Source organism: Melanerpes formicivorus, unplaced genomic scaffold (assembly GCF_026170545.1).
Source record: "Melanerpes formicivorus ecotype bairdi unplaced genomic scaffold, bMelFor1.0.p_v2 SCAF_8, whole genome shotgun sequence".
NCBI lineage: Eukaryota > Metazoa > Chordata > Aves > Piciformes > Picidae > Melanerpes > Melanerpes formicivorus.
This window is the reverse complement of record NW_027142360.1, coordinates 2318692-2336835: the sequence shown is the minus strand read 5'-3', so window position 1 is coordinate 2336835 and position 18144 is coordinate 2318692. Positions and strand designations below refer to the sequence as shown.

The 18144-nt window shown below is 49.4% G+C and overlaps 1 protein-coding gene across 1 annotated transcript in view; it reads left to right on the top strand.

Annotated features, from left to right (window-relative positions):
* The window catches only part of DCP1B (decapping mRNA 1B), a 56832-nt gene extending 40869 nt beyond the window's left edge, over positions 1 to 15963 (top strand). Inside the window, exons 6-9 of the mRNA XM_068141831.1 lie at positions 2945 to 3073; positions 4766 to 5608; positions 11320 to 11568; positions 14981 to 15963. Of these exons, the coding sequence (XP_067997932.1) occupies positions 2945 to 3073; positions 4766 to 5608; positions 11320 to 11568; positions 14981 to 15061 (1302 nt within the window). The 3' untranslated portion in view covers positions 15062 to 15963. The remainder of the gene's footprint in view (positions 1 to 2944; positions 3074 to 4765; positions 5609 to 11319; positions 11569 to 14980) is intronic.
* The last annotated feature ends 2181 nt before the right edge of the window (positions 15964 to 18144 follow it).

Below are 18144 nucleotides of genomic sequence, written 5' to 3'. Positions count from 1 at the left end.
TCTGGACTTGTTCCAACAGATCTATGTCCCTCTTACAGCGGGGATACCAGACCTGGAGGCAGTATTGGAGGTGGAGTCTCAAAAGAGCAGAATAAAGAGGGAGAATCCCCTCTCTTGATCTGCTGGCCGTGCTCCTCATACATCCCAGGATAGGGTTGGCCTTCTGGGCTGCGTGAGGGCACTGCCAGCAAACAGGAGGAAACAATTTTTCCCTGTGAGGGTGACAGAGCCCTGCCACAGGCTGCCCAGGGGCGTTGTGTAGTCTCCCTCTCTGGAGATATTCCAAACCCTCCTGGCTGTGTTCCTGTGTGACCTGCTCTAGGTGCTCCTGCTCTGGCAGGGGGATTGGATTGGATGAGCTTTTGAGGTCCCTTCCAACCCCTCACACTCTGTGATTCTGTGTGATTCCTGTTGAGCTTCTCAGCTATCAACATCCCCAAACCCTTCCCTTCAGAACATGTGTATGACTGATTGTTTGTTGAACACAAGGGGGTAAGAAGAAGTGTCAGCTGGCTTCCATTTTGACCCTTAGAGCTCCTGTGCTTGTTGGGTAGGACCTGGAACTTGGGTCCTCTTTCTGGCTGAAGTACTCAAACCTGCTAGTGGTTTCTGTGGTTTGTGCAAAGAGGTTTGTCCAGAGAAGATCTTTACCAGCCAGGTTGCTGCTTTTAATTGTGGGTTGTTAGCTACTTTCAAACAGTAATGAAAGGAAATGAAAAGGTCTGAAATGTAGTACGACTTCAGCTGGTGTGCTGCTTTGGGCTTCTGAGGCTTCTAAATAAAGAAGTAACTAATGGGCTAATAATGGTCTCTATTATTGAGCAATCAAAAACCTTTTACTTGGGGGAATAAAAATCTAATCATTTTAACTGTTCCTATAGATGCTGGAAATTGTTACAGAGCCTGCAGTTTCCTGCTGCTGTTTGCTGTATCTCATGTGTTGGCATGCAACAGGGAAGCTCCTGAGTGTTCTGGGCCTCAAATATGTTTAAGATAGATCTAGATGCAAGTATGTCTAAGTCATTTAAAAAGAGGGGAAAGTGTGTGAAATGTGGCTACTGATGAGATCCTCAGAAAGGTTATGGTAAAATGTAACCCTTTTTTGATGTCATGTGGAGTGGAATGGAATGGAATGGAATGGAATGGAATGGAATGGAATGGAATGGAATGGAATGGAATGGAATGGAATGGACCAGGTTGGAAGAGACCTTCAAGATCATCGTGTCCAACCTATCATCCAACACCACCTAATCAACTAACCCATGGCACCAAGCACCCCATCAAGCCTCCTCCTGAACACCTCCAGTGATGGTGACTCCACCACCTCCCCAGGCAGCACATTCCAATGGGCAATCACTCTCTCTGTGTAGAACTTCTTCCTAACCTCCAGCCTAAACCTTCCCTGGCACAGCTTGAGACTGTGTCCTCTTGTTCTGGTGCTGCTTGCCTGGGAGAAGAGACCAACCCCTACCTGGCTACAACCTCCCTTCAGGGAGTTGTAGAGAGCAAGAAGGCCTCCCTGAGTCTCCTCTTCTCCAGGCAAAGCAACCCCAGCTCCCTCAGCCTCTCCTCACAGGGCTGTGCTCCAGACCCCTCCCCAGCCTTGTTGCCCTTCTTTTGAAAGTTAGGAAGCTTTCTCTGTTCTGTACTGAGGGCTCAATGTGAACAAACATTTCCAAACCTGTAATCTTCTCTACATTTTAACCTTAAAAGGACTGCAACTGCAAAGCTGAAAAAAATATTAGGCTGTCTTCAGATTATATGAGAAGGAGATGATCAAGAGAAATAAATCTGCTTTCCATGTTTCCATTAGCACACAGACAGAAGAGAGGAATTCTGGAAGTTCTGTTGTTTAAATAATAGAAGGATTGGGGTTTTTTTTTCCATACAGATAAAATCTTGTGCAAATTTTCTTCTTGCTTCATCTTTAATCTTTCTGCATCTGAGGGACTGCTAAGAGAAAAGCACGAGAGCTTCCTGTGGGACAGGAGTGCTGGGAGTATCACAGCTCTTCACTGCATGTGTGGCTTTCCTTCATTTGTTAGTGATATAAAATTCAGAGGGCTGTGATAAATCACAGAACTGTCAGGGTTGGAAGGGAACCTCAAGGATCAGCCAATTCCAAGCCCCTTCCATGGGCAGGGACACCTCACGCTACAGCAGGTTGCTCACAGCCACATCCAGCCTGGCTGCAAACACCTCCAGGCAGGAGGCTTCCACCACCTCCCTGGGCAACCTGTGCCAGGCTCTCACCATCCTCATGGGGAACAACTTCTTCCTAAGGTCTAATCTAAATCTCCCCTCCCCTAGCTTGGATCAATCCCCCCAAGTTCTGTCACTACCCAACACCCTAAAAAGTCCCTCCCCAGCTTTCTTTCAAGGTGAGGCTGGACAGGGCTATGGGCAACCTGATCTAGTGGAGGATCTCCCTGCTAAGTGCAGAGGGGGTTGGACTGGGTGAGCTTTGGAGGTCCCTTCCAAGCCAGCCCAGTCTGTGACAGTTCAGTTTTTAACAAAAGGCATTGACAATGTTCTTTATAGGTGCATGAATCCTTTGTGTATCTAAACTACTCTAGCTGCTGCTGCTGAAGGAAGAGCATAGCTGCTGCTTGGTTTCCAAGGTGTTTTTCTTTACATCAATTCATGTTGGGGTTTTAAGTGCTGGAAAAGCAGAAGGTAACAAAGAGAACTGGGATTGAAAATCGAGGGAAGCCTCATAGCAGGGCAAGGTTGGAATCAAGTGTTTCATTTTACATGTGCTTTGTGCTCGTAGAAGCTCAGGCTGCAGAGTTACAGTTCTTGTGGTCTCATTTTATTGCATCGTCGGTGCCGTAGCCAGCATTTGTGTATTGAATACCTGCCTGTGTGTGTGTTTGGCTGCAGGGGAGAACTGAGGGAGAAGATATCAGCACACTCACTAAACAATCCTCATTTTCCCTTGCAGTGTAAGACCTGCTCAGAGCCAAAACAAATCACCAGCTCTTCTGCAATCTATAACAACCCCAACCTAATCAAACCAATTCCAGTGAAGCCCAGTGAAAATCAGCATCAACGAATACCTCAGCAGAGCAAGGTAACATAGCCTGTCTGTCTTTTGACTGTTGCTGCTGTCATCCATTAACCATGCAGGGATTCTTATTTGAGTCAGAAAGTCACTGCAAGAGTTTGAAGAGGAACCACTGTAAGGAACCACCCCCAGTAACTTTGCAGCTGACACCAAGCTGTGCGGCTGTGTCATAGTGTCATAGTATCAGTCAGGGTTGGAAGGGACCACAAGGATCATCTAGTTCCAACCCCCCTGCCATGGGCAATGTGCTAGAGGGTAGGGAGGCTTTGCAGCAGGACCTGGACAGGTGACACCCATAGGCCAAGGTTTGCTGGGTGAAGTTTAACAAGGCCGAGTGCCAGGTCCTGCATCTGGGGCACAACAACCCCATGGCAAGCTACAGAATTGAGGATGTGTGGTTGGAAAGCTGTGACTCAGAGAGGGACCTGGGGGCTCTGGTCTAGAGTCAGTTAAATAGGAGCCAGCAGTGCCCAGGTGGCCAAGAAAGCCAATGGCATCCTGGCTTGGATCAGAAACACCGTGGCCAGCAGGGACAGGAGGTAACCATCCCCCTGTGCTCACCACTGGGGAGGCCACACCTTGAGTGTCGTGGTCAGTTCAGGGCCCCTCACTACAGGAAGGACATTATGGGTCTGGAGCATGTTCAGAGAAGGACAAGGAGGCTGGATAAGGGCCTGGAGCACCTGGGCTACGAGGAGGGGCTGAGGGAGCTGGAGCTGTTCAGGCTGGAGAAGAGGAGGCTGAGAGGAGACCTCATTGCTCTCTACAGCTCCTGAAGGGAGGTTGGAGTGAGGAGGGGGCAGCCTTGGTGGCAAGGGACAGGAGCAGAGGAAATGGTTGCAAGCTTTGCCAGGGGAGGTTCAGGCTGGATGCTAGGAAATATTTCTTCCCAGAGAGGGTTCTCAGACACTGGAATGGTCTGCCCAGGGCAGTGCTGGAGCCACCATCCCTGGAGGTGTTTAAGCAGTGTGTGGAGCTGGTACATAAGGACACGGTTTAGTGCTGACCCTGCAGTGCTGGGTGGGAGGTTGGCCTGGATGAGCTTGGAGGTCTCTTCCCTCTGGCTATTTTCTGTGGTTCTGTGAATGATTTTAATGCAGAACTAGACAGTTTTCTCAAAAGCTCCCCAGCTCTCACCACATGATGTACAAAGATGCAAATTGCAGGCACGCTGCCCTGCTGCAGTGATGAAATGCTCCTCTTTACAACTTGAGATGCTGCTTTGATCACAGGCTGGTCTAGTTAATTGCTGGATCACAGGTTTTGTGTTACCTTTTTTGGGGTGAATTCAGTTAATCTAAAGAAAAGTCTCTTGATGTATCTTCAGGATAGATCAGGCTGCAGAATCCTGAAAGCTGAACTGAGCTGCGAGAGGAAGATGCCCAAGAAGCAGCCCCTCTTCAGACATGGGGAGATTGCTGCCTTATTAGGATTGCACTGAGGGCTGAAAGGGGAGATGCTCCTCCATGATATTTGCAGGGAAGCCACTGCTATCTCTCAGCTTCACTCATTTTCTCCCACGTTAGCAGCTTGACCTTTGCCCTTCCTGTGTGAGAGGACTGTTGAAAATCCTCTGGGTAGAAAAGAGCAAAGCAATTTTCTTGGCTTTTCCTTGAATGATGCCAGCTAATTGTTGACACTTAATGTAACTTACAGATGAGGGAACCCTGTTTATGTCTTTGCTTTGTCCCCTCACAGAACGTGGATCCTGAACCACAGCACTTGTCTTTGACAGCACTGTTTGGCAAACAAGAAAAGCCAGGTGGCTCAGAGCCGCTAAAGAAGCAGCACCAAGAGAATCTTCCTGTTAGGCAGGGGGTGGTACGTTCCCTGTCCTACGAGGAGCCCAGCAGGCATTCTCCCTCTGCAGAGAAGCAGCTCTGCCCTGCCATTCAGAAGCTGATGGTGCGTGGGACAGAGCTGCACCCCCTGGCTGAGCTGCCTGAGCGCCGGCTCTGCGAAAACGGCAGCGGCCCCCCCGCAGGGCAGCCTTTCACCGGACTCTTCCAGCCCGTGGCTTCTCACGGCATTGCATCACCCCACGTAGTCCAGGATCCTGCTGGCACCCAGAACTTGTTGCAGAAACTGCAGAGTCAGGCTGGGTCAGTGACTAAAATGGAGGCTGGTGCAACAGGAGCTGTGAACTCAACCGCTGCTGTGTTCAGCTCTTCTCCCGCCGCTGCTGCTGGAGCTCCGGCGGCAGCAGTCAATCCCAGGAGCCAGCCACCCCTGGTGTACTTCAATGGTTCCTTACCAGCCCAGACCTTAGAGTCTCAGACACTCGGTAAAGAACAATCCAAACTTCCTAGGCAGCCACTTTCTCTCCCTGGCAACCAAGCAGCTGGTTCTGGAGTGATTTCCCCTCAAGAGTTACTGAAGAAACTCCAGGTTGTGCAGCAAGAGCAGCAGTTGCACGTATCCAGCAGACCAACCCTGGCAGCTAAGTTTCCTGTTGTTACTCAGACCAGCAGCACACTGAAGCCACTGGATTCCTGGATGGACAAGGCCCCCGGGGCAGAAAAACAGAGTGCTCTGTTTCAGGTAAATGGGAAACATCAGCATTGGAACTAGGCAAAGCAAGAACAGTCTGGCAAGCTTTTGAACCTGCTCTGGGATGAGCTTAGCCTTTGTTTCATCTTGGCCACCATATTCTTCTTGCTATCTCCCCATGTGTCATACATCATTCATTTTGCAGGTAGTAATGTGACAACATCAAATAAGTTCTGATTTACCAATCTGCACCAAGGGCTGGCTCCTGCACTTTGGCCACAGTAACCCCACACAGGCTACAAACTGGGGGATGAGTGGCTGGAGAGCAGCCTGGCAGGGAGGGACCTTGCAGCTGAACATGAGCCAGCAGTGTGCCCAGGGAGCAGGGAAGGCCAATGGCAGCTTGGCTTGGGTCAGGAATAGTGTGGCCAGCAGCACTAGGGATGGAATTCTGCCCCTGTGCATGGCACTGCTGAGGCCTCACCTCCAGCACTGTCTGCAGCTCTGGGCCCTCACTGCAGGAAAGATCTTGAGGTGCTGGAGCAGGTCCAGAGGAGAGCAACCAGCCTGGGGAAGGGACTGGAGGGAAAGGCTGCTGAGGAGAGGCTGAGGGAGCTGGGGGTGTTCAGCCTGGAGGAGAGGAGGCTCAGGGGGGACCTTCTCACACTCTCCAAGTACCTGAAGGGAAGCTGTAGTCAGGTGGGGGTCAGGCTCTGCTCCCAGGCAGCTTGTGCCAAGAGGAGAGGGCATGGCCTGAAGCTGTGCCAGGGGAGGTTTAGGTTGGATGTTAGGAAGCACTTGCTGATGGGAAGGGGAATTAGAGCCTGGAATGGACTGCCCAGGGAGGTGGTGGAGTCGCTGTCCCTGGAGGTGTTTAAGGCCAGACTGGATGTGGCACTCAGTGCCATGGGCTGGTTGGTGTGGTGGGGTTGAGTCATGGGCTGGGCTTGATGAGCTCAGAGGTCTATTCCAGCCTCAATAATTCTGTGATTCCATGAGTCTTAGTCTCACTTTGCATGGCTGTGAGCAGACCAAGCAGTCTGAGACTGCCTAGGAGTGGCTTCATGGACTGCCACAGCTATGGCTGCCATCGAAACATTATCAGAGGCAGTCCTTCCAACACATTTAGTGTTGCCTGTGAGATTTCATACACAGACTAAAAATGATAATGAAAATATGACTAATTATTGTTTAGGACAGCTAAAGCTCTGCAATCTGGAAGGAATGACCTCTTCCACTTGCAGCACATTGCCAAAGAAGAAAAAGGGGGGAGGCTAAAACTGAAGGAAGGAGTCTGTAGAGCTAGCTGTAGAGTGCCATGAATGAGCCACATGAGATACACCCACTGTGGGGGGGGAGGGAGGGAAAGGGAGGAGAAAAATTGGAAACAACTTTCAAACCCAATGTAATATCACCCTTGCTGTAGAGCAGGGGATTGAAATGCTGGCATGCCTGCAGACAGACATTTGACTGCAATTGGCTTGGCACAAATGTGTCTGCACATGCTGAGGCGAACTCCACTGAAGCAGATTCTCACAACAAATGCAGCAAAAGGCTTGCTCTCTGCAATTACTTCTGCTTGGCTTTGCCTCTTCTACTCCAATTCAGCACCCAGAAGCAGCAAATCCTGTAAAGTCTGGCAGGAATGGAGAGGTCTGTGGCCAGTGTTGGACAGATCATGGTAAAGGAAGACCCTGAACCCATCAGCAGCACTGAGAAAATGAAAGCAATAGGCTTCTCCACAACTGACACATTGCAGGTCCAAGCTTAAATTGGCTTCTGCTGCATCTCCATATGGTGTAAGAACTGTGATCTCCCACATGGGAAGGAAGAGACCAGTTACACACACACCAACAGAAAAAAAAAAGAGGCAAGAAAGGGGAAAATAAAAGAAAAAATCAATAGCTGAAGTATAATAGTTGGAAGGAGTTGGTCTAGTTTGATGCCAGCCCTTTCTGTGAAGTATTCCTTATGTGGCCAGTGAGTAATGTGTGCCTAAGATGCAATTAAAAAGATGTTAATCTGCAGTAGGCTCTTAAGCATATGCTTAGAGTTAGAATCCTAGAATCAGTAAGGTTGGAAAAGACCTCAGAGATCATCCAGTCCAACCTATCCCCCAACACCTCCTGACAACTAACCCATGGCTCCAAGTGCCACATCCAAGCCTTTTTTGCACACCTCCAGGGACAGTGACTCCACCACCTCCCTGGGCAGCACTTCCCAATGGCCAATCTCTCTTTCTGGGAAGAACTTTCTCCTCACCTCCAGCTTAAAATTCCCCTGGCACAGCTTGAGACTGTGTCCTATATCTATATGTAGCTATACCTACATCTGTATCTACATCTATGTATCTCTATCTATACCTCTATCTCTATCTCTACCTCTCTCTATACCTGTATCTATAATTTTCTGCTTCTGACAGCAGTATTTCCAGTTCTGCAGTACCCTGTGGATGGCAACATTGCTTCCTCAGTAGAGTTTCCCTTGGCTTGGCAAGTCCTGCCAGAGCTAACAACTCATTTCCCCGGTGTCTCTGTGTTTGGCAGCTGGAACTGCATGTTAGTGAAGGCACAGTTTGTCTCAGGTTTTGTTTGCTTGTCTTGGACTCCAGAGGGAGGCAGGCTTTGATGTTGAAGGACGTGTCATGGAGGTCTTTGACATAGTCTGTCATAGATTCAGCTCTTTTAGTGGCACAGCTTATCTCCTCCAGCTGCTCACCACCAGCCCTTTGCTGCCTTCCCTGCCCTTGGGGAGCAGCTTGTGTAAGCAGTCTTTAAATCACATTAGGAAGAATCATATAGTTTAAGCAAACCTTGGCAGTTTTGCTTGAGGTAATTAAAGGGAAGTTACTTCAGCTGCATAGTAGAGGAGAAGCTTTGTGCTAAGTGTCTGGAGGCTGTCAGTCTTCCACAGACAAGAGAACAATCTTCTCACTTAGAGGAGATCATCTCGTTAGGCCTGTGCCACCTTGAGTCCTGTGTCCAGTTCTGGGCCACTCAGTTTAGGAAAGATGTTGAGTTGCTGGATGGTGTCCAGAGAAGGGCAACAAAGCTGGGGAGGGGTCTGGAGCACAGCCCTGTGAGGAGAGGTTGAGGGAGCTGGGGTTGCTTAGCCTGGAGAAGAGGAGGCTCAGAGGAGACCTTCTTGCTCTCTACAACTACCTGAAGGGGAGTTGTAGCCAGGAAGGGGTTGGTCTCTTCTCCCAGGCAACCAGAACAAGAGGACACAGTCTCAAGCTGTGCCAGGGGAAGTTTAGGCTGGATGTTAGGAAGTTCTTCCCATCAAGAGAGACTGGCCATTGGGATGTGCTGCCCAGGGAGGTGGTGGAGTGGTGGAGTCACCATCACTGGAGGTGTTTAGGAAGAGACTGGATGAGGCACTTGGTGCCATGGTTTAGTTGATTAGATGGTGTTGGATGGTAGGTTGCACTTGAGGATCTTGAAAGTCTTTTCCAACCTGGTCTGGTCTGGTCTATTCTATTCTATTCTATTCTATTCTATTCTATTCTATTCTATTCTATTCTATTCTATTCTATTCTATTCTATTCTATTCTATTCCATTCCATTCCATTCCATTCCATTCCATTCCATTCCATTCCATTCCATCCTATCCTATCCTATCCTATCCTATCCTATCCTATCCTATCCTATCCTATCCTATCCTATCCTATCCTATCCTATGTGCCCAGGGAGGTGGTGGGGTCACCAGCGGTGGGTGTGTTTAAAAGTCACTTGGCTGTGGTGCTTGGGGCTATGTTTTAGGAGGGAACTTTGCAGAGTAGGGTTCTGAGTTGGACTTGGTGATCCTGAGGGTCTCTTCCAACCTGAATGTTTCTGTGATTCTGTGATCTGTGCAGTCTGAAGGTCTCGCTCTGCAGGGGGATGTCACTTTGGACTTCCACTGAACAGCTGGGTTCATTTCAGAAGGAAACCAAACAAAGGTGTACAAACACATGCACTGTCATACTGGCTGAAGAAATCCTGCAAGGATCTGGGAATACATTCACTCATTTGTCAGCTTGCAACACAGACCTGATACAAGAAAGCTGGTGAGGGACATTTTAGGGTGTCAGATAGCAATAGGACTGGGGGGAATGGATCCAAGCTAGAGGAGGGGAGATGCTCTTCACCATGAGGGTGGTGAGAAGTAGAGGATGAATATACTTATATATATATACAATCTAATTTGAAAGCTATGATTGGAATAGACTTTCTAGTATTAGGTACACACATTAGTCTTTAATAATGCTAAGTATGTTCTTAAAGATCCAACTGAATGGTTTACTGTCCCTATGTCAAGGCTGTTCCCGTGGCTCTCTCAGGGAGTGCTGAGATTTAATAGCACTCTGATGTCTGGAGTAAAGTGCTCTTGTCCCAAGATCATTTGCCTGTCACACTTAATCACACCTGAATCCATGGCTGCCATATCAAATTTGATGGTGTAGTGGTTTAACTGGGAGTTAAAAGCCCAGATGGGGGAAAGGCTGAGGATCTCTCCCCCACCTCCCCCTCCTCCCTCCAAACAGAGAGGGGAAAAAAAAAAAAGGGTAAGGAGCAAATCCACTAAACAATAATCTGGAGTCGGCTTGGAAGGAGAGAGGTGAAGAATTTTCTCTAAACAATATATATATAATAATAACAGGAAAGGTTCACAAGGGCAAGGAGCAAGGAAGGATGGGAGTGGGACAGAAAAGAATAATACAAAACCAGTCTCTCTCTGAAGAGGCATGGAGGCAGCAGGGAGAAGGATCAGGTCCGGCCATGTGGCTGAGGAGCAGGAGGGCAGCTGCAGTAGCTCTCATCCAGCAGAGGCAGGAGCCAAAAGGAGAGCCAGCAGCTACCATGGCCTGCTTTTTATCCCCTAGCTGGGCAGGGAGCGGGGAGTGGAACAAACTCAGTTGGTTAGGCCACACCTCGAGTCCTGTGTCCAGTTCTGGGCCCCTCAGTTTAGGAAGGAGGTTGACTTGCTGGAAGGTGTCCAGAGAAGGGCAACAAAGTTGGTGAGGGGCTTGGAACACAGCCCTGTGAGGAGAGGCTGAGGGAGCTGGGGTTGCTTAGCCTGGAGAAGAGGAGGCTCAGGGATGACCTCATTGCCCTCTACAACTACCTGAAGGGAGGTTGTAGACAGGCAGAGGTTGGTCTCTTCTCCCAGGCAGCCAGCACCAGAACAAGAGGACACAGGCTCAGGCTGTGCCAGGGGAGGTTCAGGCTGGAGGTCAGGAGGAAGTTCTACACAGAGAGAGTGATTGCCCATTGGAATGTGCTGCCCAGGGAGGTGGTGGAGTCACCATCCCTGGAGGTGTTCAGGAGGAGACTTGATGGGGTGCTTGGTGCCATGGGTTAGTTGATTAGGTGGTGTTGGATGATAGGTTGGACATGATGATCTTGAAGGTCTCTTCCAACCTGGTCTATTCTATTCTATTCTATTCTATTCTATTCTATTCTATTCTATTCTATTCTATTCTATTCTATTCTATTCTATTCTATTCTATTCCCAGGGGAAAACGCCCTGCAGGGAGGGCAAAGCACCTGCAAGCCCTCCCCTCTGCTTTCTTGTTTTTGTTCTCAGAACAGGGCGTTGACCCACCACAGCTGGGAAGCTTTTTAACCTGGAAATAGATCCTGCAGGTGGTCCTGAGCTGTAGCTTCACATCTCCAGCAGCCTGTGGGAGTGTTGGGATTCAGCCTGCCTCCTTCCTCGGCTTCCTCCCTGCTGAATTAAGCAGAAAGATGTGATTGGTGCCTTTGCTTTTCTGTGACCAGGTCATCTCACCTCAACGCATTCCTGCCACCGTCACTCCTACCCTGCTGATGTCCCCAATGGTCTTCACTCAGCCCACCCCTGCCCCGCCGAAAGCCGGCGATGGTGGGCGGCCAGCAGCAGCCAGCCAAGAGCCTGCGGTTAGCTCGGCCAGCCTGCTCCTGCCGCTGCAGAGCCCAGAGCCCTCTGCAGCCAGCAGCACCTCTGTGACAAAGATGCAGCTGCAGGAAACGCTGCTTCATCTGATCCAGGTAAAGAACCAAGAATTCTCCTGGCTTGCTTCAAATCTTGGCTTCTGTTTTGATGTAAGAAGCCTCTAATCATAGTATCATAGAACTGCCAGGGTTGGAAGGGAACACAAAGATAGGATAGGATAGGATGGGATGGGATGGGATGGGATGGGATAGGATAGGATGGGATGGGATGGGATGGGATGGGATGGGATGGGATGGGATGGGATGGGATGGGATGGGATGGGATGGGATGGGATGGAATAGGATAGAATAGAATAGAATAGAATAGAATAGAATAGAATAGAATAGAATAGAATAGAATAGAATAGAATAGAATAGAATAGAATAGAATAGAATGGAATAGGATGGAATAGAATAGAGTAGAGTAGAATAGAATAGAATAGAAGAACAGAATAGAATAGAATAGAATAGAATACAATAGAATACAATAGAATACAATAGAATACAATAGAATACAATAGAATACAATAGAATTAACCAGGTTAGAAAAGACCTTTAAGACCATGGAGTCCAACCTATCACCCAACACCATCTAATCAACTAAACCATGGCACCAAGTGCCTCATCCAGGCTCTTCCTAAACACCTCCAGGGATGGTGACAGGCAGAGGTTGGTCTCTTTTCCCAGGCAGCCACTACCAGAACAAGAGGACAGAGTCTCAGGCTGCGCCAGGGGAGGTTTAGGTTGGATGTTAGGAAGAAGTTCTACACAGAGAGAGTGATTGCCCATTGGAATGGGCTGCCTGGGGAGGTGGTGGAGTCACCATCACTAGAGGTGTTCAGGAGGAGACTTGATGGGGTGCTTGGTGCCATGGGTTAGTTGTTTAGGTAGTGTTGGATTGATTGGTTGATACTGGACACAGTAATCCATTGCATCTCTTTGTCTGGAGGCTAAAGGAAGGGTTAAAACTTGTGTTGGAAGTTGCAGTGCTTGTGGCTGCATCTTAACAGGGCACCATGGCATTGACTGGGGCTGTGATAGCCTATCCTTGGACACTGCTGGCTTAACTGCTTGTTGATTAATGCATCTGATCTGGGCTTCAGAGAGATAATAAATTTGACTGAAAAGAACAAAGATGACTGAAGGCTTCATGGGGTCACCCTAGGAGCCAGAGAGCTCTGTGTTATATTTTTAGCTAAAGATAAATAATGGACATTATCCTAGCTGCCAACTATTCCAGAGATGCATGTTAGCAGTAAGAGGAATTCAAAAGGCAAACTACAGTTGCAGGACAAGAGTGATCACCTTCAAAAGACAAGGTTCTAGAACCTACAAATATACTCTTTATTTTGGTTTATTCAATATAATTCTCTAGTTCAAATGCTCCCAGGAGACCTTATTGTAGCCTTTCAGTATCTGAAGGGGGCCTGCAACTTGAGTCCTGTGTCCAGTTCTGGGCCCCTCAGTTTAGGAAGGAGGTTGACTTGCTGGAAGGTGTCCAGAGAAGGGCAACAAAGCTGGGGAGGGGTCTGGAGCACAGCCCTGTGAGGAGAGACTGAGGGAGCTGGGGTTGCTTAGCCTGGAGAGGAGGAGGCTCAGGGGAGACCTTGCTGTCTACAATTCCCTGAAGGGAGGTTGTAGCCAGGTGGGGGTTGGTCTCTTCTGCCAGGCAAGCAGCACCAGAACAAGAGGACAAAGTCTCAAGCTGTGCCAGGGGAAGGTTAGTTTGGATCTGAGGAAGAAATTCGTCCCAGCAAGAGAGATTGGCCATTGGGATGTGCTGCCCAGGGAGGTGGTGGAGTCACCATCCCTGGAGGTGTTTAAGAGGAGCCTGGATGAGGCACTTGGTGCCATGGTTTAGTTGATTAGATGGTGTTGGGTGATAGGTTGGACTTGATGATCTTGAAGGTATCTTCCAACCTGATCTATTCTATTCTGTTCTGTTCTATATTTGGCCCTGCTGGTGGTGGTGGTGTTTAGCAAACATTACCTGGAAATTATTCACTGCCAATTGATTCTCTTTTATATTTTCCTTCCATGACATAAAACTACAACCTCAGGTGCTCCTCATTTCTCCTCTACCAGACTGATAGAATCAACCTGGTTGCAAAAGACCTCAGAGAGCAGCAAGTCCAACCTGTCACCCAACACTATCTGATCAACTAAACCATGGCACCAAGTGCCACCTCCAATCCTTTTTTGAGCACCTCCAGCGATGGGGACTCCACCACCTCCCTGGGCAGCACATCCCAATGGCAAATCTCTCTTGCTGGGAAGAATTTCTTCCTCAGCTCCAGCCTAAACTTCCCCTGGCACAGCTTGAGACTATGTCTTCTGGTTCTAGTGCTGGTTGCCTGGGAGAAGAGACCAACCCCCACCTGGCTACAACCTCCCTTCAGGGAGTTGGAGAGAGCAAGAAGGTCTCCCCTAAGCCTCCTTTCCTCCAGGCCAACCAACCCCAGCTCCCTCAGCCTCTCCTCACAGGGCTGTGCTCCAGACCCCTCCCCAGCCTCGTTGCCCTTCTCTGGATGCATTCAAGTGTCTCAATCTCCTTCTTAAATTCCCAATAGTATCCTGGTTTTCATTTCCCTGCATGCTAATGTGAGCTGCTCTAGGGGGTTCTTTCTTGACCATTTTTGCAACATAATCTTCACAAGGCAAAAAGTTGGACAAGAGCTCCAGAGTGAGAGGAGCAGCATCAGTTAGGAACATTATGTCTAGAGCAGCTAAATAAGATGCAAGGATTTGCCCAGGTAGGATTTAGCAGCAGGTCAAACCCAGGATATTTCATTGTTCCTTCAGACAGGCTTGGAATTATCACTGACCTAATGGAGACTCTCTGGAGACTTCCAAGCCCCATCTGGATGTGTTCCTGTGTGACCTGTGCTAGATTCTATGATCCTGCTCTGGCAGGGGGGTTGGACTCAATGATCTTCAAAGGTCCCTTCCAACCCCTAACTTCCTCTGGATCAAACTAATGAAACAAATCCCTAGGTCCATGCAGGCGAGGAGAAGGAATGACAGTCTTGTATCATCACCATGGCATCAAGTTAAATCCACTGGGAGCCTGGAAAAGCTGCTTCCTGTGCACTCATTGCTTGTCCTAGCAGCCCAGCCATGTTTGCTGCAGCAAAGTCATTGGAGGTGTTCAGGAGGAGACTTGATGGGGTACTTGGTGCCATGGGTTAGCTGTTTGGGTTTTGGATTGGTTGATGGGTTGGACACGATGATCTTGAAGGTCTCTTCCAACCTGGTTTGGTTTATTCTAATTCTAATAAAGGTTTATTCTAATTCTAAGGCCGATGCTCACAGCCGGTTCTCAGGCTGCTCGCGAGGCTTGGGAGTAGTCAAGGGAACAGCTCTCCTGTTGTTCACTTTGTAAAACAGAGTCAGGTTGGAAAGCATCTGGTCCACGAGGTTACTCCAAGTGCCTGTGGTGCTCTAACAGTGACCTGTTGTTGTTTTGCAGCACGACGACAACTTCCTGAACATCATCTACGAAGCGTATCTCTTCAGCGCCAGGAAGGCGGCCGTGAAGAAGGCTCTCTGAAAGAGGGTCTTGCTGGCCCAGTGCTGTTGCTTCCTGGGCTCCAGGAAGAAGGGTTCCAGTTCCTCAAGTGTGTTTACTTTTAAAGCAATGAAGGGTCTTGGGCGTTCTGCGTACACATAGGTTTTGCTGGTCGGCAAGTGCAGGCTGTACGGGGGGAGGAGCGAGCGGGAGCAGATTGTGCCTTTGCGGGGCGGGGCGGGGAGCAGCTCAAGAGCAACTCAAGAGCTCATCACAAAAGATCTGACGTCATTTGGCTTACCTTGGCCCATATTCTGGGTTGGTTGCCCAGCATAAACACTTGGTCCTCGGAATTCCCGTTTCCTTTTCCTACTCGCAGCGTGGTTATCGCTCGGCTGGGTGTTTGGCGCGGGCTTTCCCCCCAGGGCCGTCCGCGGCGGCTGCGCTCCGGAGCGTGCCCAGCTCCGGCCACACGGTGGCGATGTTGGACCGGGTTAGAGGACCACGAAACGCCGACTGCAGGCTGGCAAGGCGGAAAAGCTTGGGCAGCCTGATCTGTCCTAGTTGTCTGCGAAGCAACTGAGGTGAAATGTCATGAATTTCACCCCCCCACGTTTTTATAGAAGAATCCTTTTCTATTTTAACCAGAGTATATTTAGCTAGCAGTAGAAATTGGGGCTCTGCAGGTCGAGGAAGCAAGGGCGGGGTGGGGGGGGGAAGGCTGGTTTGCTCATGTCCTTGCTCTTAGCATAGCTCTGGGGTGGCATTGGATCCACGTTTCTATTATTCCAGATCAAATCTGCATTATTAGAAGTGATGTACAGCTCTGGTAAGGGGAAGGCTACCTAGTGTGACAGTACTATTAACTTCTGGGGGGTTTTGTAGTCTGTTCCTGGAGCACAGTGATTCCTTTGATCAGTTTCTAAAGAAAATAAAATGGGTAATCCTCACTGCCTGCCGAGTTCATTCCCTGCTACCCTCCACTAGACATTCAGAATTGTTGGCCCACTCTCATTTATATGGCTTGAGAATGTTTTTACACTTGGTAGAAGATACTTGGGGCTTTAAATGAGAACAAATGACTGGGGGAAATAAACCTGTAGGTTTTTCTTAGCAGCTGCTGCTGAAGTGCAAGTGTACTGCAGTTCAGGAGCCCAGAGGTATTGCTGGGGGGGCATTGCTTTGGAGGGTGCAGGGAAGCCACAAATCAGTACACACTCTTCTTTACTATGGGCATTCATGGAGTCATAGCATCAGTAAGGTTGGAAAAGACCTCAGAGATCATCCAGCCCAACCTATCCCCCAGCACCTCCTGGCAACTAAACCATGGCTCCAAGTGCCTCATCCAAGCCTGTTTTGAGCACCTCCAGGGATGGTGACTCCACCACCCCACTGGGCAGCACATCCCAATGGGCAATTACTGGCTCGGTGAAGAACTTTCTCCACACCTCAAGCCTAAACCTCCCCTGGCACAGCTTGAGACTGTGTCCTCTTGTTCTGGTGCTGGTTGCCTGGGAGAAGAGACCAACCCCCACCTGGCTACAACCTCCCTTCAGGGAGTTGTAGAGAGCAAGAAGGTCTCCCCTGAGCCTCCTCTTCTTCAGGCTAAACAGCCCCAGCTCCCTCAGCCTCTCCTCACAGGGCTGTGCTCAAGGCCTCTCCCCAGCTTTGTTGCCCTTCTCTGACACATTCAAGAGTCTCAATGTCCTTCTTAAACTGAGGAGCCCAGAACTGGACACAGGACTCAAGGTGTGGCCTAACCAGTGCTGAGCACAGGGCACAATGACCTCCCTGCTCCTGCTGGCCACACTGTTCCTGATGCAGGCCAAGATGCCCTTGGCCTTCTTGGCCACCTGGGCACACTGCAGGCTCATGTTCAGCTGCTGTCACCCAGTACCCCCAGGTCCCTATCTGCCTGGCTGCTCTCCAGCCACTCTGACCCCAGCCTGTAGCTCTGCATGGGGTTGTTGTGAGCAAAGTGTAGCCCCTGGCACTTGGACTTGTTGAATGCCATCCTGTTGGACTCTGCCCATCTGTGCAGCCTGGCAAGGTCCCTCTGCAGAGCCCTTCTACTCTCTAACAGATCAACTCCTGCCCCCAGCTTGGTGTCATCTGCAAACTTACTGCTGATGGACTCAATCCCCTCATCCAGATCACCGTCATCACTGGAGGTTCAACTCTAGCTTCATTTGTGAGGGTTCTTCAGTGTAAATTAGGATGCAGGTTCCATTTGGTATGGTTATAATGGCTCAAACAGCTACCCCCATCCCCATCCTTCTGACCTTTCTGTGGTGTGAGAGCATGATTAGAGAGGGGATGTGCTCACATTCTTTGGGAAAGACTCTGAATCAATATCAGGAGCAAATTTCTTTATACACAGGTGAATAAGCCCAAGAGTCTCACAGCTACAAAACTGCTTGACCTTTCCTGCTGAACTCAACTAGCAGCTGGCTGCTGAATAGCTCCTAAGGAGCAAGCTGTATTCTGGTTCCATTTTGTTACCAGGCTGCTTACTTCCCTTGCAGATGCAGTGAAAGGAACATGTTGTGCAGGTCTCAGGGAGAGCAGACTATAAAGATAACAAGTCCTGATTCTAGGCCTGTAGCCTTAATAATCTCTGCATTATTGTCCCATCATGGATGAGATTTGACTGAGTTAATTGATGCTATTTCAGAATTAGCTGGTGTGGAAGAGAGTGGAATCCACACAAAAGAGTCCCTGTGAAAACTGAGTGCAGCCATGACTGATGTCTGTGATGCTGGATTATAGAATCATGGAATTGTCAGGGTTGGAAGGGACCCCAAGGCTCATCTATGGGCAGGGACACCTCACACCACAGCAGATTGCTCACAGCCACATCCAGCCTGGCTGCAAACACCTCCAGGCATGAGGCTTCCACCACCTCCCTGGGCAACCTGTGCCAGGCTCTCACCACCCTCATGGGCAACAACTTCTTCCTAACATCCAATCTGAATCTCCCCACTTCTAGTTTTGCTCCATCCCCCCCAGTCCTAGCACCCCCTGACACCCTCAGAAGTCCCTCCCCAGCTTTCTTGTAGCCCCCTGCAGATACTGGAAGGCCACAATTAGGTCTCCTCAGAGCCTTCTCTTCTCCAGACTGCACA